This window comes from Aulonocara sp. 'chitande type north' Nkhata Bay, linkage group LG17, assembly GCF_057382095.1.
Source record: "Aulonocara sp. 'chitande type north' Nkhata Bay isolate Kocher_YH1m ecotype deep benthic linkage group LG17, A_spYH_male_GT1.1, whole genome shotgun sequence".
In the NCBI taxonomy this organism is placed as follows: domain Eukaryota; kingdom Metazoa; phylum Chordata; class Actinopteri; order Cichliformes; family Cichlidae; genus Aulonocara; species Aulonocara sp. 'chitande type north' Nkhata Bay.
This window is the reverse complement of record NC_141360.1, coordinates 6,072,802-6,094,259: the sequence shown is the minus strand read 5'-3', so window position 1 is coordinate 6,094,259 and position 21,458 is coordinate 6,072,802. Positions and strand designations below refer to the sequence as shown.

At 42.4% G+C, this 21,458-nt stretch overlaps 1 protein-coding gene across 7 annotated transcripts in view; it reads left to right on the top strand.

The window, feature by feature from the left end:
- slc38a4 (solute carrier family 38 member 4) overlaps positions 1 to 5,904 on the top strand; it is a 31,631-nt gene extending 25,727 nt beyond the window's left edge. For all 7 annotated transcript variants that reach the window (XM_086270405.1, XM_086270406.1, XM_086270407.1 and 4 more), the window contains 3 exons: positions 1,131 to 1,275; positions 1,910 to 2,007; positions 2,207 to 5,904. In XM_086270405.1, coding sequence (XP_086126531.1) covers positions 1,131 to 1,275; positions 1,910 to 2,007; positions 2,207 to 2,311 — 348 coding nt within the window. In that variant the 3' untranslated portion in view covers positions 2,312 to 5,904. The remainder of the gene's footprint in view (positions 1 to 1,130; positions 1,276 to 1,909; positions 2,008 to 2,206) is intronic.
- Positions 5,905 to 21,458: the final 15,554 nt, after the last annotated feature.

The following is a 21,458-nucleotide window of genomic DNA, read 5'->3' as shown; positions in this document are numbered from 1 at the left end:
GCTTGGCTGCATTAAAGCCTTTTGCCTAGAGAAGAAGTCATGGTTTGTAAAGCTTCAGTGGTTCTACAGCGAGGCAACACTTTTTTTTTACATATATATATATATATATGTATATCCGAGAAGGGGCTTTCCTTACTGTGCTGCTTGTAGTTTCAGTTCACACTTGGTTTTGTCAGTCACACATTTAACTTTGCTCAGAAAAAGTCACATATGCTTGCCTATTTATTACCTTAGATCTTCATCTGTGGTTTGTTTTGGACTGACCGAAGCCTGGCCATACTGATAGGTTAGGAGTGCGCAGATATCAAAGGGTGCACTCCCAAGAGTCATAGTGCCAGATGACAGTCAGATGCTGAATAACTTGAAGCTTTGGAGTGAAATGCTGCGTCCAGGCTCTAGTTTTCCAAGCAGTCCTAATTACGCTGGTGGGAGTAAAGTGAAGGTATGGGTTGGGGCAGTGAGGAGGGGCTGTTTTAAAACGGCTAAGAGAGAAACTTGGGTTTGAATCGATCATTTTATCTGTGCTGTGAGCCACTAGTTTGTCACAGAGAAGAAAGCACATGCTGGCAGCAACAAAAAAAGAGAAAAGGCGTAAAGACACGCCTCCTCCTCTTCCTCCCCTCCCCCCCCCCTGGGGCTGAGCCCGCCCTCCTCTCTGCACTGGCTGATGCAATCCCATAGTTCCATTGCGCTGCGGGAGATAATCCCAAACAGTTTTGAATGGGCGCTGTAAGCAGGGCTCTTTGTGACCTCTCTCCCAGAGGCTTACGGGCTAAAGGGGCCTCAGGTTTTACCTGATACCTGCGACCTTTCACCCAGTTCAGGCTTTAACAGGTTGCCTGTAGCTCAAGGATCTCCTGGTTTTCTCTGACTCACACACACACACAAGTTCATAACTCTTGACACACTTCAATCACTGGCCAAATGTGAGGAATCGGCTTCAGTCGCAGGCTGGCAGCCGTGCATATTTGTTAATGATTCGGTTCTTTGACTGAGACAAGAAGAGAGCAACTGACTTTAGTGTTGGAATAAATTGTTTTTATCAAACAAACGTTTATTTCTCTATTTACAAGAAAGCTGAAAACACTGTTTCACCACATTCATCACCACTATGTCACTGTTTCTCCTAGATCCGTTCGTCCATCACCACGTTACTGTTCAGCGGGCGAGAGTTCAGCTGGACTCGCCACTTGCTGATTGCCGCCTTCATCCTGGCCTTTAACAACGTCCTGGTCATCTGTGTCCCCACCATCCGGGACATCTTTGGCTTCATCGGTGAGTCCTGACACTGAGTGTGAACAGAGAGCAACATTTCTGCCCTTTCAAAAAGACACATGAACCCAGAGTGAGTCAGTGAGGTTTGCCGGTTCACGCCTGATTGGCACCTTCAGATGAGGGATTGTTTAATTGGATAAAGCCGCTGGAAGTACAGAGAAGCTTAAAATGTCAGGTTAAATCCTTACCTGGTGAGGATTCTCAGGTTTAAGATTGTCAGGAAGAACACTTTCCTACTCACCCCCTTTTTAATAAAGAGTTGCCAGCAGATGCCTGTGCACATGTTCTGTTGGAGCAAAGACGATCACTTCGAGCAAAGTTTAAAAAAAAGAAAAAAGAAAAATCAGCTCTGCAAAACTAATCCCTAAATCAAACCGAAGAGTACTACTTTGTAACTGAGTACCAGCACCTCAAATCAATACTTAATGGCATGCCTATAATATATGAGGCTTGATGCTTTATTAAAGGTATTTTAAAAGCTTATGTTATGCACCTTAATTATTAAAAAGTCTAAAAAACACAGCTGTCACTCAACGTGTCACTTAAAGAATTCCTCATAGTGATTGGTCTGGCTGTTTGTTTCAGTTGTTGTCACCTGATGGCAGATTCAGTTTTCCTCTCGGTTTAATTGCAGGCGCCTCTGCAGCAACAATGCTCATCTTCATCCTACCCGCTGCCTTTTACCTGCGCCTGGTAAAGTCGCTGCCGTTGCGCTCCCCACAGAAGATTGGGGTAAGTGTACAGAAACACACTCGCAGTCACACACAATGCTTTCTGCTGCTGTCTCACTGTATTGGCTTTCTCCATGTATCCACTGAGGGCCAGATGAATGTGATCTGCCAGAAATTTCCACAGACCCCTTCTTTCTTCTGTGTATCTCATCAAGCTGAATCCCTTCTTGTTCTGTCTCTCTCTCTCTCTCTCTCTTCAGGCAGCCATCTTCCTGGTCATGGGAGTCATCTTCATGATTGGCAGCTTGACGCTTATCGTTCTTGACTGGATCCACAACCCCCCAGGCTCTGGGGGACACCATTAAAACACTTTTCTACCGTCTTCAGTTTCCCATTTAGAAGTGCAGCCACTTCCTTGACTGCCCCACAGCAAATCACTTGTTTTCCGTACCCACTGGTTTCCTTCATTTCATCAAATCGTTATAGAACCTCAGGCTATAGACATGAGTGCAGCACTGGGTTAAGACATCTTCAGTATCCTCCCAGAAAGTCCCACTGGAGGGGATCCTTTTAGCTTAGTTTGTATTTTTTTTTCTTTTTTCTTTTTTTGGATGTGAAACGACACAAATGAAAGAATCACAACAAGGGGTACTGGTCTCTGGTTTAAAATGCCAACATGCCACCGAGACAGCTTTAGATCGTCACCATCATCTTGATGATCATTCTTTTCCAGCTAAGAAGAAACAACAATGAACAGATACTCTGCAGCCTGTACTTGAAGCTGGAAGGGCTGGAACGATCATGTAGGTCCATCAGTCCTCTGTGAACTTTAAGGAGTCTTTTGGAGTGTGCCATCATCCATGGAAAAAGGAGCACATCTAGCATTGTGTTCAGTAGTAGCTGTGTAAGAAGCCATTACTATAATTATTACTACTATTTCCTAAAATTCCTGCGGTCGATTAAGCATTCATCTCTTCTCAAAATGACGGTTGATGAGCAATTTAATTCCATTTTTTATTTGGGAAATTCAACATCGATTTGCTGCTGTGTTACGTATTAACAACCAGAAGCTTTGCCAAAGTTGGCACACACAAACAATTTTCTTTAGTAGAGTTATGCTAGATATTTTCAGCTCCAAAAAGACAAGGATCTTCCTTGCTGGTCTTTTTTCATTTCGGCTGTGCACACAAGATTAAGTGGGTGCTTTCAGTATTACTGTTCACAGATGGATCTAAATATGCAAGATACGAATGTACATAATTAAGTGTATCTACTGACAAAATGGTTGTTGTATATAATATCTTACTTGGCCTCTTAAGGCTGTTTCCCATTCAGCTGGATGATCATTTCCAACTAGCAGTATACATATACCTGCTGGAATCATTATTAAGGCACATACAGTAGAACTCATGAGATAAACATTGAATTGTTTTTTTTTTAAATAAGTAATTATATGGGGAAAAAATAAGTATGCATTTTAGACAATTTTTAAAAAAGATCAGCTAAAAAAGATACATATGAATAGGTTGACCTAAATATTACAATTATTTTAACTCGTGCCATATTATGCTCAAGAAGAACTTTATTCGAATGTACGTCCTTTGTTTTTGTTTTTTTGCATAATTATATGCTATTTAGTTTGAAGTAATTGTTTGACACTTTGTAAAAGTTTATGAGTTAGATGCGAAGATTGATAACAATCTCATGTAGGCACGTTAAGTAGGAAGTTAACCTTTTACTGTCAGGCCTGTAGGGATTGAAACGCTCCATTAAAGTGTGATGCAATGCTTAAACATTTACGGATATATAGAAATTAATTTAAGGAAATATAATATTTCAGTTATTAAGCTTTAGAGGCTGTGGTAGGCAAATTTTAACTTTACGCCAAACCATGCTAGCTAGTCAGTCAATATGCTAGCGAGGGCTAACAAGTCTCCAGGTTCCTTTGTTTTTACTTGGCATATAAACGAGATTGTTATCAATCTTCACGTGTAAGTCTTGACAATTAAGTGAAAATGTTCCCTTCACACACAAAATATCAAAGAGCAGTAATTTTTAGAAGTAAGGGTGCGGTAAATAATAACTAACAAAGAATGCTTCAATACCTAGATGACCATGCTAAAGGTGTCAGCCATTTTTAAGTATGTTGTGAAGGGTGTCTACCAAGATCCCAAGTTGCAACTCCAGATGTTTTACCTCAACATCTAAAGCTAAACATTTGGATATCCCCTAGCAATATATATTTTTATATATATATAATTCTTGATGTTTTTTTTAATTTAAAAGAATAATATACAACCGGTAATCGTATTCATTATTTTATTGTGCCTTCTGAATTCTTGGTATTGTAATTGGCTTTTGAAACAGGTGCCTTAAATGTAACAGTGAATGGCGGCATCACAACCTCAGACTTGTTCCGTTTCACCGCTTCTCCCGTGCCATTGCGAGTCACACGCAGCCAAAGTGGACAGCATTTATAGATCCTTTGTGGATCTACGTACATAAAAACAAATAGATATTTCAAATGAAATATATATAATGTGCATGTTTTTGGCCTACAAACATGGTCTTTTTGAACAATTGTATATGCTCTGTAAATAATCTTTATTTTATGGTACACTGACACTCATTGCTTGTGAGCGGGTTGATGGATGAATTCTACTTGACTTCTTCTGCAATCCGTGTTTGTTTTAGTTTCTAAGTATGTATTAGACCTTTTTTTTCTCTTGCTGTCAGACAGTAGTTTGTTCTGGGTTTTTTTGGTCCTATATTTGAAGCTTGTATATTTGTAGAAAAGTTGTTCGCTATATATCTGTTTTCATATTTTAACATTAACCTGTCGTCACAATGCATTAACTCAACAGCCTACTTCCCAACACGGTTTTCCCAGGAGTCTCAGAAATAAGGCAACTGGGTTTATGTCACTAGCTGACCGTCACTGGGTTGAATTTTAAAGCCACGATTAAGCCGTGTTGATATTAAACATGTAATTTAACACTCAACAAAATTAGGACGAGACAAGTATTTTATGACCACACTACAGGAAGTTTCTTACAAGACACGTTAGTCATCTGTTACAAGACCAAGTGGTTCTTTTGCTATTGCACTGTGCAATGCAGTGTAGCCATCACTTAAACTAACATGTACTGTAAGCGTATATCTTTATGCATAAGAATCTTCCACGTTCACCAGCTCAAAGCTTTACCAGGACAATCATACACCATTGCTGGATGTATGTCAGTGGCTTGTGACGCATTGGTGTCATAGACATCTTTAAAAAGCCCAGTTTTTGGTCAGGTTTTATTTGCAAGGCATTACTTGAATATTTTTACAGCCTGATAAAGTCACCAAGCTTCTCGACTAAAGGGTCACTTGACCCGTGCAGTACTCACTATCAATATTCAATAATAGGTGTTTGAAAATCTGCCTCACTCTCTCCTCTGGGTCTGTTACTAATGTAAGAGTTTTTCTCAGTTCCTCAGGATGAGTTTTGTCTTTTCAAGCAGCTCATCCAATAAAAAGAAGAGACAGTAGTTTTTTATCAGAAAGCTCTTTCAACCTACTTTAGTATCTCAGGTATTCAGTCTGGCTGAACTTTTCTTCTCACTTTCGGATAGACTCGTATCATATCTCTTTTCCTTTTTTGTGTGATCGAGCCAAGCTGTACAATGCCGTGCTGGTCTAAATGACAAGTCTTCTCATGGATTTGTAAAACAGACAAGTCCCCAGAATGTGTTTCGAAAGAAGGTGTAGAAAAACCACCTGCCTTATTTTTCTATGGAGCCTCAGCCGTGTAGAAGCACTGGCTTAATGTTTCTGCTGTTCACAGTGTTCCTATGGATCAGATTGAACATTCAGATTTGTAATTTTACCTAAACAAAGGGGATTTTTTTTTCCTTTTTTTTTGTATCGGTGATGCTGTTTCATTATGATGAACAATAAAAATGTGAAATAAAAACCATGTTTTTATCATTTTTTTACTTTTAAAATCATAGTTCTTTAAAGAAATCCAAAGCAAACGAACAAGTGGTAATAATAGAAATGCAGTATATTATAAAATGTTTGTAAATGTGGATATGGGAAAAATCCCTTATGTCGCTCCAGATTTTATATAACATGCTGGGGTGGGGGTGGGGGGGTTCTAGTTTGTGTCTGAGAAGGTAGTGACCAGAACCATATTTCTGTCATAACAATTAGATGGTATTGGGCCTATAGAAATAAATCTTCAATTTCCTGGATACCTAGCATCTGCTGCTGACATGTAACACCTGCTTGTAATGTCCCAAGAGTCAAAATGAGGAATGTTATAATCTTTCCATTTTTTTCTTTCTCCAAAGAGTTTTTCTCCTGCATTTTGCAAATACAGTAATAAAAATGCATAAATTTCATATATCTGCCACAACACTGTTGAGCTTGAGTAGTACAGTGACCAACAATACTTCATAATGGTTTGGAGTGACTGAATGTACTGATGCTTGTACACTTCTAATGATGTGCAATTCATTTTAAAAGGTTTTGCAGAGTTTTAAAAAAAATCCACTAATACTGCATATTTTCCTGTGCCAATGAATATAAAACTACTTTAAAAAAAAAAAAAACTACTCAACAGTTTATAATTAAACTCATCTCCAGCTGGAGCATTAAAATGGCTATACACATCAACAAATCAATAATCCTAATTTAATATAGCACTCAAAGGCTTTTAGAGTACAAGCACTTTACCATCTATCACACACTGTGTCCAGTTTAGAATCTCTAATTATCCTAACATGCATGCGGCTGAATTGTGGACAAAGGAAACCCACAGAGGCACAGCAGTCTCCACACAGAAAAGCCCCCAGCTAATATTTAAACCAGGAATCTTATTGCTGTGAGGCAAAAGTGCTGACCAGTGCCATATGTTTCTGTATGAATACTCTTGTTGCTGCTTTTCTTTCTATTTTCTACTTGATGCTAAAACTTCCTGTAACTTAAGTGTCATTTTGACTTTCACTGAAACAAAGATTATTCTTAAAATAAAAATTATTTCACTTTGCAAAAGACATAAAGTTATTTTCTGACATTTCTATGCTCAAAGCAAATAACTGTATTGTACTTACCATAGTATTTTTACACCATTATTTTAACAATCATTAAGAACTCATTAACAGGCTTTAATTATGCAAGGACCTGGTGGCCCATGCTTCAGTTTTTCATCAATGCCATTAAAAATGCCTCTATGAAAAATTGTGTTGTCCAACTGAGATTTTATGTGTGAGCACGGCATCTTTACAAGACAATGCAGATTCCACCACATGGAAGTTGTAAATCTGGTTATGCCACACGTGTGAGCTTTGACCTCTGATTGACAATCTGTAGAAACCTCCCTTCACCTCATTGTGCTGCTCCTTTGCCTCATATACCTGTTAAAACATTTTTGTTCTCTTCATACATAAATAATGAACCGTGTGCATTCATAGATTAGCATCCACAAAAATAGTAAGAATGTCTTTCAAATGCTCCCATTTCCCAGAAGTCCAGCTTGCTGCAGTGGCAAAGGGAAAGGATAGGATGCATGAGTAATAAACTGAATAGCACATTTATCTTCCACATTAGATATGTTAAGTAAACACAGGATATACAGCAAATATGACTCACTCTACACACCCAAATCCATTGTTAATGGAGCTTTTTATGAATAACTTAATTTATAATGTTTAGAACTGTGTAACCAGTCAGTAAGCCGTAGCTTGATGTTGCTATTTGTTGTTTCTGAAGAATGTAAAGCTTTAAATGTATTTAGATGGAAGTGTAATTGAAAAAGGGAGCAAATAAAACTGGATCAAGGTGTGCCACTCCAATGTAAATAATCAAAACAGACCTGCTTCTTGTGATTCCTGTTGCTGTTCTCTTCTCTTCTTTTTTCCTCTTTTCTGATTCACCATTCTCCACCAAGACGTTTCTTCTTAACTATATTCTTCTCTCTTCCTCCTCTTAACTCTTTACCTTTGGAACTAATAGTCCCCCCTTTCCAAAACCCTCTTTGCTTCCTGCCCCCCTCCCATACCACCCACTATCTTAATTTTATGAGGATTAGCTGTACCGTTCTGTAAATTCCTGGAATACACTCACCGTTAATAACCTACTATCTGTGTGGGAAAGAGGCTCAGCACAGCACCACTAAACTGCTGAGAACTGAAGTCACATTACCCAGATTTTTTGACCTGAGAAAGTACCTGGCCATAATTAAAAGTTCCCACCATGATCTAATAAGAATTCCAGTTCTGATCATCAAATTCTCCTAATGCAGCTTATAAACCACAAAGTGATTTATCTGGTATGTTGGGTGTGTAAGCAAACTCTTACAAGTGTACTAGACCCGATCGCAAATGTGTTACATGTGAAATATGCTACTTGGCTTCTGTTTTGTGTCCAAATATTTTGTAGAAGTAGCTGCTAAATGAGTCATCTAGTAGGTGATTAGCTATGTCAAGCTAGAAGCTAATTTTCTCAGTGCTTTGTAGGTGTAAAACTACAAATGTGTAACAGCTTTACAATTTCAGTATAAAAACTAGAATTATAACCAATTAAGTTACAATTTACATCTATGTGTGTCCAGATTTACATAATACTTGCTTCATACCAGGGATGGGCACCTCATGCAAAACTACTGTTCCTTATTTGCAACAATAAACCCCAAACCACTCCAGATTTGTGACATGCTAGCTGTATTTGATAGAATTTGTACTGGGCCATCATAACTTTTTGACAGCTTTAAACATTTCTTTTGCATTAGCATCTAATCTCACCACTCCACACACCACACCACTAGTGTTTTTGTTCCATGCGCAATACTGTCACACTCTTGGCAGGAGTAGTGTATTTCCAGTATAAGGAAAAGGGTTTGTTTTTTTGTTTTTTTTAAAGAAGCTGCATAAACTATTGGAATGTTTTATGATTGAATTACTATGCAATTATATAATTCAAAATGCATGATACTTCAAAATGCATGATCATCGTCTTCACAATCTATTTTGTGAGTTCACATTGCCAATTGAGAACCAAAAGATAATCAGTTCATTAAATCAATCGGTTCATGTGAAAGTTTGTGACAAATTTGAGGAAATTCCCTCAGGATGTTCCTGAGATATTTTGTTAACAACTGAACAAAAGGACAGACAACTGAGAACATAATGCCTCCTGGCTATAGCTGTTGCCAATGTGGAGGCATAAAATCCCCACAACAGCTCATCTGAGTCATGTGGCAAAGTTGTCACAGTAGTTTTCTTTCTAGCCACATCCTTCAGATTCTCCTGGGGGAACACAATACTAAGTCTTAGCCCACCTGGGTCTATGGCTAAAAGTTATTTGCAAACATTTACCAATACCTCCACAACGAATGTGAGAAGCATTTCATTTGGGAGCTTCCATTTGGCTCTGTTTACATTAAGATTCTTCCAGATATTTGACCCCCCCAACATGCCATAAGGGTGAACCCAGAAACTAATTCTGGACATTTGTGTCTGTAGTATAATCCTTGCAGAGGCCAAATCCAGGTCTAGAAGTCTGGAGACTCCTCATCCTGTGTATGAAAGCTCCTTGTAATAAAACTGCTAACATTTAAACTAAAGAAACAGTAATAATACTATCTCCTATCATAACCAAGGACACCTTATACTATGCTACACAAATATGCAGTATATGGAAGCTACAGTATTCATTTACATACACTGCACAGCATGAAATCAAATTAAAAATAGTGTACAAAACATATGCCATGATTTTCAGGTTTATATGCAGCCCTATAATGATACACTGATCCTATTTCAGGGGGAGCCGATGCCACCTTTCTGGACATGCCCCTGGGTGTGTCTGACTGATGAGTCATTCTAATTACTCATATATTACGGTCAGTGTGTTCAGAAAACTCATTTTAAACTGTAACATGTCTCCACACGTTTTTGATCTCCCACTGGGTTTGCTCACTTACAAAGAAATGAACAGTCTCTTTTTTTGACAGTTTTATGAAGGAATATCAACCAAAAGACCAGAAAAAACATAAACATATAAAAGTTATAATCTAACTTCCATGTCATTGAGTAAAATGAATATTTGTGTCATGTTCGCGTACCGGCAGGCAAGGAGAAAAGGACCCAAAATGCAGGTTTCAGTGAGGCGAAGTAGAACTCAAAATAACCGCTTTATTAGCAGGTTGCCGGTAAACAGAGTCCAAAAACAAACCAAAAACCCAGGTGGTCAAGAAAAACAAATCCAACCAACAGTTCAGGGGGCTGACCCGGAGGCCGACAGTGCAGGAGGCCAAAACAGTTCAGTTCCGGGGGCCGACCGCGCGGACGGCAATGGCGGCGTGGAAACAGTTCTGGGGCCAACCATGCGCACGGCGGCAGCGGCAATGCAAGTCCAGAGGCCGGCCACGCGGAAGGCAGTGGCGGCGTTCAGGAGGTCGTCCACAGTGGCGAAGATGCCCAACAAGCGGCCTGGCAGATGGCCGACGATGTTGAGCCGGCAGTTGTAGACCTGAAGGCTGCGTGGCCCCCGCAGCACCAGGCGAGGTGGAGGCCGGACCAGACGAGGCAGAAGCGGATGCGGAGGCCGGACCAGGCGAAGCTGAAGTGGAGGCCAGACCAGGCGAAGCGGGCGAAGCTGAAGCGGAGGCCGGACCAGGCGAAGCCGAAGCGGATGAGGAGGCCGGACCAGGCGACGCCGAAACTGATGAGGAGGCCGGACCAGGCGACGCCGATGATGCTGAAGCTGATGAGGAGGCCGGACCAGGCGACGCCAATGATGCTGAAGCTGGACCAGGTGACGCCGATGCTGGAGCTGGACAAGGCGACGCCGATGCTGGAGCTGGACCAGGCGACTTCGATGCTGGAGCTGGACCAGGCGAGGGTGAAGCCGGAGTTGGACCAGGCAAGGATGAAGCCGGAGCTGGACCAGGCGAGGATGAAGACTGGGAGGCTGCAGCTGGCGAGGATGACGAGGCTGCAGCAGGCGACGGCGAGGAAGCCGGAGCCGGAGGCGCTGCAGGCGGTGGCATGGAAGCCGGAGACGGTGGCGCTGCAGGCGGTGGCGTGGAAGCCGGAGACGGTGGCGCTGCAGGCGGCGGCGTGGAAGCCGGAGACGGTGGCGCTGCAGGCGGCGGCGTGGAAGAAGCCGCTGCTGCTGCCGGCGGCGTGGATGAAGCTGCTGCTGCTGCTGCAGGCGGCGCTGAAGCAGATGAGGAGGCTGCTGCAGGTGGCATGGATGAAGCTGCAGCTGGCGAGGATGATGAGGCTGCAGCTGGCGGCTGGACGGGCTCCTCGGGCCCTCCAGCTGACGAGGCAGGAAACTGGCTAGGTTCTCCTGAACCTCCAGCTGACGAGTCTTGGGGCTGGACGGGCTTCTCGGGCCCTCCAGCTGACGAGGCAGGAAGCTGGCTAGGTTCTCCTGAACCTCCAGCTGACGAGTCTTGGGGCTGTACGGGCTCCTCGGGCCCTCCAGCTGACAAGGCAGGAAGCTGGACGGGCTCCTCTGGCCCCCCAGCGAAAACAGTCTCAGAACCAGTGGGCACCGGAGCCCCTGGCACACACAGGACAGAACCAGCAGGTGCGGAGACCCCTGGCATAGACAGAACAGAACCAGCAGGTGCGGGGACCTCTGGCAGAGACAGAGCAGGACCAGCAGGTGCGGGGACCTCTGGCAGGGACAGAGCAGGACCAGCAGGTGCGGGGACCTCTGGCAGGGACAGAACGGAACCAGCAGGTGCGGAGACCTCTGGCAGGGACAGAACGGAACCAGCAGGTGCGGGGACCTCTGGCAGGGACAGAACGGAACCAGCAGGTGCGGAGACCTCTGGCAGGGACAGAACAGAACCAGCAGGCGCACGGGCCTCTGGCAGCGTTGATGCTGACTGGGGCTGAGCAACACATAGGTTTGGCTCAGGAGGCAACAGTTGGGTGCAGTCCTCGGCTGACTCCTTAGCCTCCAGGGGTCCAGAGTCGACTGCGGGTTGAAACTCGGACTCTGGGGAGGCCCTGGAGGTAGTAAATGTCTCTAATCGGGCCAGCTTTTGAGGAACGAAAACAGTCCTGTTGGGAATGTTTTTCTGCTTAACACGAGTGAGAAAAGATGGCTGCTCAGCAGGAGACTGGGTTGAAAAAGGCTGAAGTGACAGTTGTGGTGAGAACGAAACTAGTGAAGGAGCAGATGATTGAGCTATAGGTAATGGAGGAGCTAACTGGGCAGCTGACTGAGCTGAGGGCAGCTGAACAGCTAGCTGGGCTGCTGAATGAGCTAACAGTTGAAGAGGTGTTTGTAGTGAGCGTGATGCAGGGGGTGGTATAGGCTCCCCTGAGCCTCTAGGGCTCGGTTTTAACTAGCTGAACGAGTTCAGAAGAAACAGTTCTGCTTAGGCTTCTCTGCTCTAAGAGAACAGGGCAGAAACAGCCCGTTAAGTCTCCCTCCCCATTCTTGGATAGCGAACCCACAGCGTCATTCATAGATTCAGCAGTACATGTCAAAACTGAATTCAAACTGTCCGGGGTTAACTCTGTATCGACAGAAAAATTCTTAGTTGGCTCCAACAGAGGGTGCACAATCAGAGTTTTGCCCATACATTCTGATACTTCAGCGGAAAAAGCATCAACATAATTAGTCAGGGAGTCTTTTCTTTCTACAGGGCCGGGATGAATGTCCATGGAACAAACCGCCTTCACCTCACTACTCTTAGCCGTGAGAAGAAAACAGTTCCCATTACTATTCGCAGGTGAAGCAATAGGGGTACAGTCAACATCACTCACCATTGCCTGCTGTTCTGACGAGTGATTGGGCTCCGGTTGTAGTGAGGAATGACGGCGGTGGCGCTGCTTCCTCCTGGCGGCAGGGGCTGAGGCGACAGGAGAAACTGGTGACGATGGAGAAAAGACGTCCTCGTCCTGCGACCACATCGCCGCCAAGCAGGAGGCAAGTGAATTAAGCCCTGAGCGGCAAGTAGTGGAGCTCTGTGGCCGCGGTGCGGAAACCCCTCTCCCCCGTGGCAATTGCTGCTGTGCGGCGGGCGACTCCGCGGAGAGCTCCTTATGTTGCGGCCGCTGCCGATGCGATGGCTTCGGCGAAGAATACTGGGCGCGGGCAAAGGCTGCAAGCTCCCGAGCCTGTAGCACCTCCTGGGCTTCATGCAGCTGGTCCATGAAGCCCATAAATCCCTTTAGTGTGCGCAAATGAGGATTCCCCTCCAGGATCGCTTCGATTGCATTAATCCCAACTGCCATAGTCTTAGTGTCCTTAGTGTGGGAAACCCACTCGATCAGGCGGTGGATGCGGGAGAGGTCATGCTCCCGGGATGAAACCGCTGGGTCCAGGAAATGGTCGCATCATTCTGTCATGTTCGCGTACCAGCAGGCAAGGAGAGAAGGACCCAAAATGCAGGTTTCAGTGAGGCAAAGTAGAACTCAAAATAACCGCTTTATTAGCAGGTTGCCGGTAAACAGCGGACCAACTAAACTGGGAAAATACAAGATACAGGCCCATCTTAATTTTGCCAGTGAACATATAATTCATTCAGAAAAGTGCTGTAGTCAGATCAAACTAAAATTAAGCGCTTTGGCATCCACTGCATTGAGGGGCCAATGGACAGGCCTATATGCAATAAAATCTTGGACGAGAACTTCCTTCCCTCAGCCAGAACACTGTAGATGAGTCGTAGATGGGTCTTTCAGCATAACAATGACCCAAAACATACTGCTTAGGCAATAAAGGAGTGGTTATTTAAGGAGCACATTACGGCAATGATGTGGCCTAGCCAGTCTGAAGACGAGAGCTAGGAAACCTAAAGGATTTAGAGATTTGGCCTTTCTCAAAATTCCTTTTTGAGATGTGCGCAAACCTGGAGACCAACTATAAGCCAAAAAAGGACTCTCCACCAAGTACTAATGGATCCTTTGCTTTGGAAAAATTAGTTTCAAATTTCTTTATGGTTTAATTTGTTGAAAATATATATATATACACAGGAAAATGCATTAAGCTCTGTCAAATAAGATCACATGGACTTATTGCTTTCACTATGAGAATCAGAAGTCTAGCCACCAACCAGAAGCCTGTTGAGCCAGGAAACCCTGGTATAGGGTAACTGGAGACTCATAACATGGTTTATTTGTAGGTGTAACATTATATGTGAAATACCTTTCAGAATTTCCATATAAAAATGAGAATTATATAACCATTTAAGTTATAGTTTCTATCTCTGTATGTCCAGATATACACAACATTTGCTTCATACTAGGGATGGGCATCTCATGCAAAAGTGCTACTGCTTCACTATTCTTAAACAATTGGCCCAAGCCTAAACAATGCAAATTCTGTCCTGAGATCTGTGCAAACCTTGTGACCAACTACAAGAAATGCTTACCAACAAGGGTTTTTCCAAGTCATGTTTTGCTTTGGGATCAAATATTTCTTTCACTCAACAACATGCAAATCAGTTCATAACGTATTTAATGTGTTAATGCTTGACATTTGGTTGATATACTATCTTACTTCATTAAAATGAAATTACCCTAAAAAGAGACTGTCCAAGTGTAAGTGAGAAACTTTAACAGGAGCTCAAAGACGTGTGGAGACGTGTTGCAGTTGTATGAGTTCTCGGAACACACTGACCTTATAAAGAGTTCTCATTTCAGTGTCAAGTTTCATGACTGCAGCTTACATAGCTTTGATGTTAATGTCTTGATAAAAATCTTTCCATAGCTAGACAGACATGCAGTACAAACATCTGTTCTATTACAGCTGGTAATTAGTAAAAGCAGAGATTTAATTCAGAGGTCACTTAAATTAATATTGAGTACCACAAGTAAATAACTCAATGAGAAAATGGCAACAATAAGCATATATCTATATCTATATAGATATATATAGATATAGATATATATAGATATAGATATGGCGCCTGTGTCCGGCAGCCTCGCCTCTGTCTGTAGCTGTGGCTACAATGTAGCTTGCTATCGCCAGTGTGTGAATGTCCGTGTGAATGGGTGAATGACTGAATGTAGTGTAAAGCGCTTTGGGGTCCTTAATGACTAGAAAAGCGCTATACAAATGCAGGCCATTTATAATAATAATAATAATAATAATGGATACTTTATTGATCCCCATGGGGAAATTACTTGTTTTTCTCTGCATTTGACCCATTCACTCAGTGAAGCAGTGGGCAGCCCACTAAGCAGGCGCCCGGGGAGCAGTGTGTAGGGACGGTACCTTGCTCAGGGGTACCTCAGGGTAGCCGTTAAGTGGATTCGAACCGCCGACCTTCCGATCATGGGGCGAGCACTTTACATACTGAGCTATCCCTGCCATATATATATATATATATATATATATATATATATATTTTTTTTTTTTTTTTTTTTTTTTTTTTTTTTTTAGGGGTGCAACGATACACAAAATTCACGGTTTGGTTCGGTTTGATACTTTGGTGTCACGGTTTGATATTTTTTCGATACAAAAAAAAAATGTTCATGCCTTTTTAATTTGTCATTTATTAAAATTATAAATATATATTTTAACTCAAAAGTGCAGTTTTTAAATTTAATGTTGCTGAAACAACAAAGTAATAAAAAAAAAAAATCTATCTGATCGAGAAATCACTCATCTTTGGAAAAGAGAGTTTATTACAGAGGAATGTCTCTTTCCAAAATAAAAGCTATACTATACGCTTCTTCTGGGCTATATTCTCAGCAGCATATGAAACATATCAGGTCCCCATAAGGAGAATCATGTGCTAACAGCTGTCTAAATGACTCGGGTAAAGTTTGTAGCATGTGTGCTTGTTGTTTTTGTCTGCTTCCACTTGTCTTTGCATTAGGATGATGTCGGCGTAAATGTGCAGTCATATTCATTTTGTTCCCACTAGTGCTGTCAGCGTTAATCTGAAATGACGTTAACGCCACAACACGGCAAATCTCCGTTAACGAGCTACCGCGGATCGCCCCGTGCGTGGGGCTGGACGGCTTCCACACGTTAACGAGCTAACTGCGCTAACGCACTAGTTCCCACCAATGTAATTGAGCACTGCGTGGCACATCCGACATACTGTTTTACTTTTGTCCATGACACGTTTACCTTCAGGGTCATACTTCACATGAAAACCAAAATAGTTCCAAACGCCAGATCTGAATGAGGGTGGGGGAGGTTCAATTTGCCATGTCGCAAGGAGAGCTTAACTCCTTGGAGGAGGTCAGCGCCCTGACCCACTGGTGTCAAGACAACCATCTCACCCTCAATGTCGCAAAGACAAAGGAGTTGATAGTGGACTTCCGGAGGTGCAGAGAAGTACACACCCCCATCACCATCAACGGCGCTGCTGTGGAGAGAGTGAGCAGCTTCCGGTTCCTTGGTGTACATCTGGCTGAGGATCTTACGTGGTCAGTACACACAAACAAAACAGTGAAGAAGGCGCAGCAGCGCCTCTTCTTTCTCAGGAGACTGAAAAGATTCGGCATGAGCCCCCGCATCCTCAGGACCTTCTATCACTGTGCCATTGAGAGCATCCTCACTGGATGCATCACCACCTGGTATGGCAACAGCACCGCCTACAACTGCAAAGCTCTCCAGCGAGTAGTGCGGTGCTCTGAACGGATAATTGGAGGTGAGCTTCCCTCCCTCCAAGACATCTACAGGAAGCGGTGCCTGAGGAAAGCGGGGAGGATCATCAAGGACTCCAGTCACCCCAGCCATAAACTGTTCAGACTGCTTCCATCAGGAAGGAGGTTCTGCAGCATCCGGTCCCGTACCAGCAGACTGAGAGACAGCTTTTTCCATCAGGCCATCAGACTGCTGAACACTTCATAGACACCTCAGCTTCACTACTGGAACTTTAACATTATGCACTCCATACTGTACAGTAACGCCACTGTTTTGCACATGTCTCACTCTGTATATTTTATTTTATATATTTTATTTATTGTTTACTCTATTTAATTTGTAAAATATGTGTACACACACACACACACGTAGAAAAATATTTAGTATACACATCCAGAAATGCATATACTATTATATATTGTACATATATTTATTAGTTTCAGATGTAGCCATTCTTGTATTTTGCTTGTTTACATTATTGTATTTTGCACAACTCTGTTGCTTGTGAAGCTCGCACACAAGAATTTCACTCACATGTGCTGTACCAATGTACCTGCACATGTGATGTGACAATAAAAGTTATTTGATTTGATTTGATTTTTTTGCTTTCACTTTGCAATCTTGCGAACTGTGTATAGAGAGCGACAGCACTGATCTGTGAGTGATGATAATTTGTGCACCAATTCCTCTGACATCGTCTTATTAATCGTTAGCTTACTATGCAAACATGACAAGTGAAATCTCCCGCAGCAAGCTTAAACATGTGAGAGGTTGATCGCGCAGAGAATCGCTGAGCTTATGTGAGTGCGTGTGTAAAAGCAGCAGGATTTATATTTCAGTTCTGCTGAGCCAAATAAGACAGGTCAGGGTGAAGAAGTGACAGCCAAAGAAAAGCTTACCACAAAACGGAGAAGTTATGACAAATCAGACTATAAGGCAAAAAGAAAGTGCAGCTTTATGGTTTCATGGACAAAATAATTTCTGTGGCTGCAATATGACGAGCTAAATAACCAGGGCTGCACATAAGTGGTCCGCAGGTGCGCATTCGCTGTCAAAATAAAAAACGCGCACAAGGGTTAGGGTTAGGGTTAAATTTAAAAACTGTACTTTTGAGTTAAAATATATATTTATAATTTTAATAAATGACCAATTAAAAAGGCATGAACATTTTTTTGTATCGAAAAAATATCGAACCGTGACACCAAAGTATCGAACCGAACCGTGAATTTTGTGTATCGTTGCACCCCTAATATATACATATGTGTGTGTGTGTGTGTGTGTGTGTGTGTGTGTGTGTGTGAGACCAAGGATGCTCTCGGTGGCCTCAGAGTGGATGCCAGTACCCACTCTGAACAAGCATCTGTCTAGATGTGGTTAACAGACTTTTATGAAATACAATTCAATTTTAGAACAGCTGAGCAGAGTCAGAAAAAGGCCCCGCTCTCATTGATTGAGTGCATCAGGGAAATGTCAGTGTCATCACCACTGATCGACTTTACTAAATGACCTTAAATGAATTAAAACTAGAATTAGAGGACGTAATTAAGCTCGGGGTCCTCACCATATGCTGATGACTCATCTGAAAGCAGCATCAGCACAACACACACAGGATACACACATTTTCCATAGCCACAACAACATGGAAAACCACACACACACAAACACTATCTCTTTTTAATCACTTAAAGGATGTGCTCAGGAGAGCAGGGCTCGGTCTCTGAGATCAGAGATGGATGATTTTATGTGTCTGACTGTAAGGTGCTGCATGACACGCCTACAGTGGCAAAGATAGCAACCCTGTGACATAAACTACATTTAGGTGTGAGAAATAACCACCTCCAACCACAGACATGCAGTACACTACGCATGCAAAAAGGGGGGGTATTGATCGTGACCTCTTGGGGACCGTGTAGGCGTGGTGGAGCAAAACCTAGGTGTGTTAAATCTGCCTGGGAGGTTATGCTAGCCCCGCATGTCTGAAAAGAAATGAAAGTCTTTATTCCTGAGAAACGAAAGAGATAGAAATTGCTTACAAGCACAGTTAGACATTTCTGAAAATCAAACTATGAAAACTGAATAAAGTGTGTACTTAACCTAAACACACAATGAGGTAAAATACTGCTACAGACTCAGCGGCCTGGGAACCAGTCCAGCCGACGGCCTTCACTCATGTGTTTCATTAGCTCTGTGCTCTTCACCTGCTGTGATGGAAAATAAATCTGCTTTACTAACAGCCAGGACAGTGAGAGTACATCACACCCTTTCTAAGAAAATGAACGTTTGCTACGTGTGCAAACAACTGAGCTCGATTTCTGCAGTTTCATATGTCTGTGCAAATCAACCTCAGTCAATATGTTGGTTCAGTTCAGTTCTGGGTACATTCTGTTCCTCAGTGTGTTCACACGGAGCACAGTGCCATCCACTCCATGTTTGTCACTCAATGTCTGTCATTAAGATCGATAATGTTTAACTGGCATATTATATACATGAAGTGTTCAGTTTAATTCAGTTTTATTTAAAATTATAAATTAAAAAAAACACCTAAACAACAGTCATTTCTTGAAACAGAACAATCTTCTCTACACCAGGGATGTGACATCACTCATGCAGCCTACGTTGATCTCAAGTGGGCTGGACCAGAGAAAGTACCTATGCTAGGCATTTCATCGTAAAGATATTTTAAGTTCAGTAACTTCATCTGGAAGAATTGAGAAGAACTGATGACTTGGAAGAATTAAACATGATTTATCAAGATATAGAAATTAACACATTTTCCCATTAGACTCCAGTGACCCCTCAGGGCAGAACAGAATCCCAGCCATGATAGGACTCCCCCGAGTCTAGATGCTGGTGGCGGTAAAGCTGGAGACCGATGGATGGAGCCCTGACTGAGGTGCGTGAGGTGGAGATGAGGAGGAGGTGGGCTGCGCGAATGAGAGTCTGAAAGGGAGAATGATGGAGCACACAGATTTAAATCATGCAAAGCAAAGGCTGATTGGCTCAAAGGTGGACGAGAAGATGATTGGACTGGAATAATGATGTCAGTATTGAAACTGATAGCGTGGGAAAGTGGTAGTTATGTAAAGAACAGAAAGCAGCCTAACACCCAGGAAAGCAGGCAGAAAAGTGAATACAGATCTTCCTTTGAACTTACTCATAAGCTTCAGTTGTTTGCTTTTTTCACTGTGAAAAACTAAAATTTCTACATTAGATGGTCAAAACAGGAGCTTTCTGTCATGTAATTGTTTATTTATTAGTTAATGACTTTATCATAGTATGAATGTTCATGGGGAAGGTGGAAAGCAGGAAAAGCAGGAAAAGCTACAAAACCTCTGAAAATACAGTTCAAAAGTCCAAAACATATGCTCTCTTTCACTTGGTCCAAAGCAATCCGGTGCACCGGATTGGAGTCTTTCCCAGTCCTTTTGTTTGAAAGCTCTACTCTACACCATTACACCACCACCAGCAGCCTGGACTGCCAATACAAGGCATGAGGGATCCATTATTTCAGGTTGTTTATGTGAAATTCTGAATGTTGCAGCAAAATCGTGACTTATCAGACAACATTTTTCTAAACTTCTGTTGTCCAGTGTTGGTCTTCTCTGCTGCTGTAGTCCATCAGCATCAGCCTTTTTTGGCAAAAAAAGTAAGTATATCCTTTTTGTTGAAGTTCTTGCTGTCTGCAATTATAACTGGCAAAAGCGTCAAACGGGACAGGCAAAAAAAAAAGAAAAAAAAAAAAAAGAAAGAAGATAATGCTATAAATCTAGGAAAGTGTACCACTGCCAAATATTCATGACTCAAACTGATAAAGAATACCTCCTGTATAAACAGTGAGCTCAGCACACACACTCAACTTAATAATTTAATAGTAATGAGGGTGAACTATTGTTTAAAGTTTGATACAAATAAATTATATTATTACCATATCAATATATTGCTCATACTCCTTATATATACTTATATATGCTTATTAACACTTTGATAATAATATCTTCAGACAGGTCTTGTGATCCTAAAATAGGTCAATTAAATTAAGTATTTAAGAAAATTAAATGATCTGCTACTTGAAAAAAAAAAGAAAAAAAAAAGAAAAGCACTTGGGAGCGGTGACGAGGGGAGTAGGTACAAGGTCTTGGATCAGGTAAAGCAAACAGGAGGCTCTGAACACTAGAATGAGAGGAGACAAGATTTAGTGGCTCAGTCTGTGAAGTCCTGGTGGATAGGAATCATAACAGGCAGGTGGAGAAATGGCAAGGGAGGGCCAAGTGGTCCAGGTGAGGCAGCATGGTTTCCAGGTGAGGGTGATTCTAAGAGTACTGTGACAGGAGGGCAGGCAGGTGAGTTAAGCCGATGTGAGCTGCCGAGTACAGACCAACGTCTGGATGCAGGTGAGTATAGTCAGAGGATCTAAGGGGAAGTTGACCGGATGGCTGAAGGTAGAAAGCACAAGGTGAGTAAATGCTACTGTGAAATAATCTTCTCCTTTGAAGAGCTGTGACTTTCCAGTCACCTTTCTTACTCAACATGTGTTAATAGACCTCTCTGCATTGAATCATATCTGTTATTAACCTCTGTCTCTCTTCCACAGCATGTCTTTATCCTGTTTTCCTTCTCTCACCCCAACCGGTCGCAGCAGATGGCCCCGCCCCTCCCTGAGCCTGGTTCTGCCGGAGGTTTCTTCCTGTTAAAAGGGAGTTTTTCCTTCCCACTGTCGCCAAGGTGCTTGCTCATACGGTGTCATATGATTGTTGGGTTTTTCTCTGTATCTACTGTACAATATAAAGCGCCTTGAGGCAACTGCTGTTGTGATTTCCTGTAATTGGACAGATTGAAATGAAATTGAAGTTAAAATAGATTTAATTGGCCATCAGCGAGGTGTAAAATGTATGAAAA